Here is an 8,986-nt window from a genome sequence, read left to right on the forward strand (position 1 = left end):
TTCTGAGGAGAGATAACTCCCAAGTTCAGCCTAAAGCAGAGCCTTAGCTCACTCGTGCGCACAAAATGGCAAAACAATGGTTAATATCTGACCCATCTCTAAGCCTGAATGGAAGCTGGAAAGCTTCAAGCAATTTTAGGCAGTGCCTGTGGAAGAGGGTGGTAATACTGAAAATGCAATACAGAAAAAGAAACGATTGCATTCTTTCTTTTTTTTTCTTCCCCCCCCCCCCCCCGTTTATACCAATGCCTGTGCTTTATGGCGTCTTTCTCTACATGGGTGTGTCATCGCTCAGAAGAATTCAGGTACGGACTCTTTTACAGCGTGCAGCATGTCGGCTCCCTGGTATTTTGTCTCTGTAGCAGCAGGGAAAAAAGCAGTGGCATGGGAAAAACTTCTCGCAGAGCAAGCAATGAAACTCTTTTGTGTAAGAAAGAGATTGGTGGAGGCACAGGAGGTAGATAGGGCTGGGAGGACCAGGCAAGTTCAGCGCTCTCTGTTGCAGGGTTTAGGGCAGGTCAGTGTTTGGTTACGTGAAAAGCGGGGGAATTTGGTGCAAAGGGAAGGCAGTTTCTACCACTGGTGGAAATCCTCGCAGGGGGATTCAGTGGGCTGAGAAATGCTAATAATGGAATGGCATGGAATAGTTGCCGTTTGGTGGACAGCTCTCAGGGGCAAGCCGGTTGCTAGATGGAGCGAAGGGAAAATGGGTGCTGCTCCCAGGAGGAATGCGGTGGGATCCAGGAGTTCTGACGGCAAGCGAGATGCTGCAAAGTGCCTCCACGTCTCGAGAGGGCCAGCAACTTGCCGCAGTCCCAAGGTGGCAACCTTTCCCTTTTATTTCGCAGTTCTTTGATCGCTTGAAGCTGTTTTGGATGCCAGTGAAACACCAGCCGGATTTTATCTACCTGCGGCACGTGCCCTTGCGAAAGGTGCATTTCTTCACGGCGATCCAGCTGACCTGCCTCGTCCTGCTCTGGACCATCAAGGTGTCCCGTGCCGCCATCATCTTTCCCATGATGGTAAGAGCTGCCACCGCTCGGCAGCGGGGTGTTTGCAGCGTTGTTGTGAGAGGTGGCATCGTCTCTGAGCTCACCGCATCTTCCCTCTTATTCGTGAAGGTTTTGGCTCTCGTATTTGTCCGGAAAGCGATGGATTTCTGCTTCTCAAAGCGAGAGCTCAGCTTTCTGGATGACCTTATGCCAGAAAGGAAGAAGAAGTTGGACGATGCCAGAAATGAAGCTGGAGAAGAAGAAGAGGTAAGGCTTGCTGTGTCCTCGGGGCTGGACATCTCCGTGTGTCTGTGAGATTGCCTGTTTCTCTTACAGCTTGTCTGGAAATGTTGGGGGAAGATCAGCACTCAATCGAAATAGATCCCAATAGCCTGTAACTTTTGTAACCTTTGTTTCCTCAAGTAGCAGTGAGCTGAACGCTTGAATACAGGTGTAATTTTTAAAATGAGTCGTTTTTCACAAAGGTCATTATCATTATGATGATTATTATTAGATGATGCTGCTGCTGCTGCTGGCAAGACTTGCTCATAATCGTGTTTTGAACACACAATCCCCCTGCCCCGAAATCTTTGGAGTGAACAGTTTCTCCCCTGCTGCACTAATACCTATAGCTGCCAAGGGGCAGAAGCGGAGGGCAGACTGCTAAGTTTGTGCTGGGCATTCAGCTTATCTCCACTTTGATCAAAGACAGAGAACGTGATTTGTCCCTTTTTTACATCAGGAGTCCAGGAGGGCCATGGAAGCTGCTGCTGCTGCAAGTTCAGTTCAGCTGAACGTGGGGAAGACCAGTAACGTGGATATCCCAAAGCAAAGCAGTGACGGGTAAAGCCCCACCAAGCGCCAGGACCCCCGGCAAGATTAGCTTGATGGTGTTTGGCAGAGTTTTCTCCACTTGCCTCTTTGTGGGGCATCCCACAGAAACCAGCAGGCAGCTTGGTGGGAAAATCGAATTCGGGGGCAGGGCTGCAGGAAGTGATTGCAAGGCTCTGACCGCAAGCAGAGTGGCTGCAGCACTTGCGTTTGACCCCCAAACCTTGCCTCATCAGTGCTTTTACGGTAGCTGGAGATCCTCATACTTAACACATGAGGAGTTGCAGGCGTGATCTGTACCAGCAGTGGCTTAGGAACCCGGACCGGGGCTAAGCCCCAGCAAGAGCCTTTGCACAGAGCTGTTGCTCTGCAGCTCCCCGGCTTGCCTCCCAAAACTCCTCATCCAGCAAAACCTCCCACGGTTATGCAGAGCTTTGATTCTCGGGGCTCCGCTGTTCCTCTTGCTGATGCTAATGCCCTTGGTGGCATCAGTTCCCATAATCACGGATTGCTATGTAAAATATTTATTGCAGGACTGATCCTTCTGAGATTGTTATCCTGGATGAAATGTCACAAACGACCATATGGAAGGCTCTCACTTTGAAGACAGAAACCCTTTGAATCCAGGGAGGAAAAAGGTAAAGGATTGCATGTGATCGTGACCGTGCTCCTCAGCAAGCGACGGCGCACACCTACGCTTTTCCCACGCTTTGGCCAGCAAGGCTGAGCAAACGGCCTGTCCCTGGGAACAGGCAGTGAGGACCGTGGCATGCAAACCAACTCCTCTCTGCTGGGGTGGTCCCCCAAACAGGGCTGAATCAGCAGCAGCTGGCAGGTCTTCCACTGATGATGCTCTCCCTCTTTTTCTCTTCCCTTCGCCTTTCCCCACTCCCGCTTTTCACGTTTAGGAATCTTGACTTTGAAGGAGAGGAGTGAGAGCGTGACTCGGGGATGTGCCAACGCAGACAGAGGGAGAAAGTGCTTTGTTTCAGTTGGAGGATTCCCATTAAAGCCATGCAGATGTTTTCAGTTATCCTTGGTGTGCTTCAGGCATTCAGTATCTCTAGACCAGCAAGCTGAGGTGAACGTCACAGTCAAGGGGAGTTTGGTGGTGTTCAGTCTGTGTGCGTACGTGCGTGTGGGGGTGTGGGTTTGTAGTGGTAGAGGGACTGCTATGGCTTTATCATTCAGTGCTGCTCTTTTAATACCTAATTCCTCCTCTTTTTTTTTCTCTTTTTTTCAAATGTAAACTGGGAATGTCCAAAATAATTTTCTGTTATATTTGATGCATTCTCCACTTTCTTCTTGATCACAACCGGGTTTTTGGTCTGGTTTGGGGTCCTGGCTTTAATTCACTCTTATGTCTCTTACTGGTACGAGAGGGATGCCCTCTGTGGCAGGGCAGCATAGAGAGCGTCCAAGCAGTTGGCCTAAGGTGAAAGAAAAGCATTTGCTCCCTGCGCTCCAGTTTTACCTCTCTTGGTTGGTTTGGTTTTGGGTTTGTTTTTTTTGCTTTGGCTCTGCCATCAGCCTGGGAGCTGCAAAATGCAGAACTGCCACCTTCTTGTCCCCTGGCTGTAAACTGCATCTAAGGGAGCACTTCAGGTATTTGATTTTGCATACACCGTATGGTCACAGGAGCGGCCAGATGAGACCTGGGGCTCTGTGTCCCTGGGCTGTTCCCTCTGTTGTTTCTCCACTTTCCTTCTGTATTGGATCTGGCTGAGTTGGAGTTCCTTTACCCCACAGCAGCCCTCGTAGTGCTGTGCTCTGTACTGGTAGCTAGAAAGCTGTTGATAACACAGCAGTGTTTTGGCCATGGCAGACAGCCAGAGCACACCCAGACACCCAGACATCCAGGCGTCTTCCACATGGAGGCCACTTCCCACCTCGGCTGGCCAACGCAACGCGCTGCCTACCTTCTTCAAGGACGTCAGCAGTTTGATGCTGACGAAGCCCATCTTGTTCTTCTGGACATGTTTCAGGAGGAAAGCATCCTTGGCCAGGTTCTTGTCAGAGAGGTGGAATTCCACCCTGGACACAACCCTCCTGGCCAGCTGCCGGTCAGGGACGGGGTAGCTGTAGTCCAAGAGATCAGCCCCCAGAACATCGCTCGCATCGCAGAAGCTCCCGGCAAAGCAGGGACACGGGTGTGACTTGGTGGCCTTTGGGATGTGCAGCACTGCCCGGTCCCAGCCACAGCGGTGCAGATGGCAGAGTCTGGAGGAGCGGGGTGGCTCAGCTGCGCTCTGAAATGAAATGGAGTTTTATGCTTTTAGAAGCGCGCTTGCCTTCATGCCCCCAGCATCGGTCCCTGCCACAAGTTACGCAGCACATGGCCTTGCACAATCTTGCAGCCAGAGGTGCCTCACGAACAGAGCGCAATCTCTTTGATTACCAGGATACAGGCCAGGAGAGATCTTTGGCCTCCAGTTCACGGCAGTTGTCCCGACTCCCCCAGGCCACACACTGTTCACACAGCGGGAGCGAGAGGCCTGTGTCCTTGGTACCCTTGGGGTGTCCTTGCTAGCGCCGAATCCTCCAAGCACAAGGAGGGGATGTACTAACCCCATCCCTGGGATCCCGTAGAGCGCAAACAGCCCCAGCGCCCCGACACCGGACGTTGGGCAGAATCCAGTCCTTTTCTGGGAGCACGCGGCAGCGGGTACCGTCTCCTCCGGGGTGTCACGCACCCAGGGAAAGGGCCACCCCCTCCCAGGGGGATCCAGAGCTGCTGCTTTTCCCAGCAGGAGACTGAAAGACCTGACAGCACTACTGGAGCGAGGGCTGGGGGAAAGCGTGCCACCGAGCAACACTGCATGGCCTTCCTTCATGCCCTCGACGTCCTTTTTCCTATTTCTGCCTCGCTCCGGTCAACGCAGTGAACAGAAGCGCGGGCAACGGTCACAAACGCATTTGCCATCTGGCGCAAGGAGGCTGTGGCTGCAGCTTGGTGCCCACTCGGCTCGGCTGAATCAACTTGTTCTTCTTCCCCCACCGGAAAAATACTGTTGAAAGCCAAGAGCATTTGCACCCGCAGACGCCGAGAGCCGCCTGTAGGCCCCGGGGCCACCCCAGCCTCCCTTAACTCTTTCCCTCCCCAGGAGGACCTGGGGAGGCTCTTGGGGGTGGGGCGGAACACAGGGAGCCCCCGCATTCCTTCCGGGGAGACGCCAAAGAGTCCTTGGCAGCTAACAGCCAGAAGGGACCATGGCACGGCCACCAACGCAGCTCCCACTGCCTGGGCCCTGGGGCCCCCCAGCGCCCCAGCTTTTCCAGCCATTCGTGCTCCCCAAAACCTTCTACCCTTGAGGTAGGGACCGACCCCAACCCCTGCAGCCCAGGGATGCTCTTGGAGGACAAGAGCAGAGGTGACCGCCGGCCATCGCTCCTGTCTCATTCTCTCAGGCTCAGCCAACCTATGCCGCCTGCCCGCATGGGAGCAGCCCTTCCCTGCAGCCCGGGCCCCCCAGGCACCACCAGCAGGTATGGCACCCCAGTCTGCTCTGGCCCCTTCGCCATCCCCATCACACCCATTCCCCCGGCACTTTTCGCATGGGGGTTCAGCAAGCCCCGGTGAGCATCCTTGCCCTCGCCCGGGCGGCGCGTGCCCAGTAAAGCCCATCTGCAGAGAATTCCCCAAATATTTGGGGCCACCTCTCCCCTTTCACCTCCTAGATGCCAGTCTCCTCCCCGATTTGCAACCCTGTCCCACTGGCACAGCGGCTCACCCCATGGGGATCACCCCGGCCACAAGCTCCCCACGCCCCTGGCCCAGAGCTGGGGGATGTCGGCCATCGGGGCCGGCTCGGTGGGTGCCCCCAGAGAGTCCCCCCGGCCCAGCACGGCTCCCCCTCACCCACACAGGTCTGCAGAGGGCTCCATGTGGCTGCCTCTTCGACCCCCGGGTCTTCCGCATCCAGTGGACAACCACCGACCTGCCTCCACCGGCCACTTGTCTTTTTAATTAAAAGCTCCTTCTCCAGAACTGCTTGGTGCCTGTGTGGGACGGGGAGGGAGCACAGGGGGCACCAAGAAACAGCCCCCAAGAGGTGCAAAAGCCCCACTGAGCCCCAAATCTGAGCCAGCAAGCCACAAGGGGAACCCAGCCACCCCCAGGGCCCAGTCTCCACCAGCTGGGCAGGCGATGGTGGGGGGACGGGAACGGGAACAACTCCCCTCTCCCCTTCCGCAGGGGAAGCAGCCCTTTGGTGGGGAAGCCAGTACAGACAGGTCCCTGCAGGACTCACGGACACGGCCCCATGCAGAAAGCAGCACAGAGCCCCTGCGACAACAACAGACCTTGGGGGCCGGGGGGGACACGGGCACACACGACAACAAGGGCTGCAAGGCCTTCGTCTTGAACACCACCAGCGTCCCCTCCAGCGGGGACAGGGCTCGGTGCACAGCCCTTCAAAGCCTCAAGACCATCACGGCCTTCCTCGGGTCCCACTGACCTCAGCCCCCAAGAGCCCAGCTTTGCCTCACTGACACAGCAACATAACCCCAAATCACCCCAAGAATGGCGAGGGAGGGAGCTGCAGGCCAGGCACGGACCCTCCTCCGCTTGTCTGGCTGTGCCTTGGGCAGCCGCAAGACCAGGAAGTGGGGAGAAAAAATCAGAAGGGAAAAAAAAAAAAAAAAATCACTGCACCGGCCAGAAAGTGCCCGAAAACTTCATCCCTCTTCATTGCCCATTTCCCATGCGAGCTCCACAACCTGGGAGCAACGCAGCCAATAGAACCTTCGAGAAGCAGACTCACAGCCTGCTGCAGCTGGCCCTGCTCAAGCAGCCGAGGTGGGCTGGATGATCTCTAGAGGTCTCTTTCAGCATCCATTCTGTGCTGCTGTGACTCTGTCTCTGTCGTGGTTTAACCCCAGCCAGCAACTAAGCACCACCCAGCCGCTCACTCACTCCCCCCCCACCCAGTGGGATGGGGGAGAAAATCCGGAAAAAGAAGTAAAACTCGTGGGTTGAGATAAGCATGGTTTAATAGAACAGAAAGGAAGAAACTAATAATGATAATACTAATAAAATGACAACAGCAATAATAAAAGGATCGGAATGTACAAATGATGCGCAGTGCAATCGCTCACCACCCACCAATCGACACCCAGCTAGTCCCCGAGCAGCGATTCCCCCCCCACTCCCCAGTTCCTATACTAGATGGGATGTCGCATGGTATGGAATACCCTGTTGGCCAGTTTGGGTCAGGTGCCCTGGCTGTGTTCTGTGCCAACTCCAGCTTTCTCGCTGGCTGGGCATGAGAAGCTGAAAAATCCTTGACTTTAGTCTAAACACTCCTCGGCAACAACTGCAAACATCAGTGTTATCAAGGTTCTTTGCATACTGAACTCAAAACATAGCAGTGTACCAGCTACTAGGAAGACAGTTAACTCTATCCAAGCTGAAACGAGGACACTTTTAACCACTTAACATTCCGTGAGAAATACTGCAAGAGCTCAAGAAGAAAGAGCAGAAAGACAGGAGACAGGTGAAAGCCTAGAGCGCCAGCTAGACGGAATGAAAGACCCTCTTCCTTCTCTGAAGCTTCAGCAAGGCTTCCTTCACCTGCTTGTTCCTCCGACTGTCAATGACGGGGTTCAAACTGGGGCTGACGAAACTGTAGAAAAGGGAAAGAACTTTCTCCCTCCCAGAGGAGTTACCGCTCCTGGGCCCCGCGTACACGAAGATGGCGTTTCCATAAAAGACACCCACCACGGTCGGGTGGGAGCCACAGGTGGAGGTGGTTTCGTGCCATCCTGGCACAGAGCAGATGCGCAGATCGGTGGCCAGGCTGTCCAGGGAGCAAATCGGGATTAGGGCTAAAGGGAAGAGGAAGAAGCACACACAAACAGCAAAGATCAGGACTTTATTGGCAGGAGCGGCAGGGCAGGCCAGCTTTGAGACAGCAAGAATTTCACAGGAGAAGTGGACAACCTCGCAGGGGCCACAGAAAGGCAGGTGTAAAGCCAGAGAGGCTTGCAGTGTACCAAATACAAACACCAAAGCCCACAAAACCGTGGCAAGGGTGAGGCGCAGCCTCCAGATCACGATGAGGGCATAGCACAGGGGACGGCAGATTGCCACATAGCGAACGTGAGACATGATGGCCAGCAGCACGCACGCCGTAAGTGCAAAGATTAAATAAAGATGGCTCTGTGCCCCACACCCAGCAAAGGAGGGGGTTCTGCCTTGTCCAAGGAGGCTCCTTAGCATACGGGGGACATTGCTGGAGGCGTAGCAGATGTCCGCGATGGAGAGGTGGCAGAGGAAGAAGTACATGGGGAGGCAGTAGTCCAGGCAGATAAGCAGAAAGACAAGTGCGTTTCCCATCAGAGTGGCAGAGCAGAGGGCAGAGAAAAGGCCAAAGAGGCAGCGCTGCAGGGCTGGGGTGCTGCAGAACCCCAGGAGGACGAATTCTGTGACCGTCGTTTCATTCTGCACGCTGTGCTGGAGGTGAGGCAGCACAAACTGCGACCACGGAGATCTGGAAGCGAAGGAGCAAGGAAAAGGAAAGAAAAAGGAGAGTTTTCCTAAGAATGTTGCGCAGGAGGAACCGCTGCACCGGCTCACCAGCACCTGGTTCTGCTTCCCCAGCATGAATGACACGTCTGTCCAGGGCACCTCCCCCAGCACCCAAAACAGACTGCACCCCTGCACAGCGCAGCCCACCCTGCCTGCACCCCCCCATCACTCCAAACCACGCTACACCCGCACAGGCTGCACAAACCTGAACGGCACCACCCAGCTGATCACTGCGCCCACCCCACGGCTGGACCTCCCAGACAAGTGGCCCCCAGCCCCTCACTGACCATCCCTGACCCATCCCTGACCCCATCCCTGACCCCCTCATCGACCCCATCCCTGACCCATCACCAGACCCCTCTCCCCCTCCCCTTTCCCCCTTCCTTCCTTCCTTCCTTCCTTCCTTCTTCCCCCGCTCCCCCGTTCCCGTCCCCTTCCCGCCCGTACCCACCTGCCGGCCCCGCCGCCGCTGCCGTCCGCCTTGCTCCCCGCTGCTGGGCCGAGCTCGCCGCAACGGCCCGACCCGCAGCCTCCCGCTGCCCACCGGCCTCTCGCCTCACCTCCCGCCCGTCCCCACGCACCGACCCCTCTGTGCCCACGCCACCTCGCTCCCGGCCCCACCACCCCGGGCGTA

At 55.7% G+C, this 8,986-nt stretch overlaps 1 protein-coding gene across 1 annotated transcript; it reads left to right on the forward strand.

Annotated features, from left to right (window-relative positions):
* The first annotated feature begins 241 nt into the window (after positions 1-241).
* Positions 242-3,315, forward strand: LOC126037281 (electroneutral sodium bicarbonate exchanger 1-like). Its single transcript, XM_049797599.1, has 6 exons — positions 242-305; positions 849-1,022; positions 1,122-1,259; positions 1,735-1,835; positions 2,357-2,461; positions 2,732-3,315. The coding sequence occupies exons 1-5, from the start codon at positions 246-248 to the stop codon at positions 2,442-2,444; spliced, it is 561 nt and encodes a 186-aa protein (XP_049653556.1). The 5' UTR covers positions 242-245; the 3' UTR covers positions 2,445-2,461; positions 2,732-3,315.
* Positions 3,316-8,986: the final 5,671 nt, after the last annotated feature.

Source organism: Accipiter gentilis, unplaced genomic scaffold, assembly GCF_929443795.1.
Source record: "Accipiter gentilis unplaced genomic scaffold, bAccGen1.1, whole genome shotgun sequence".
Lineage (NCBI taxonomy): Eukaryota > Metazoa > Chordata > Aves > Accipitriformes > Accipitridae > Astur > Astur gentilis.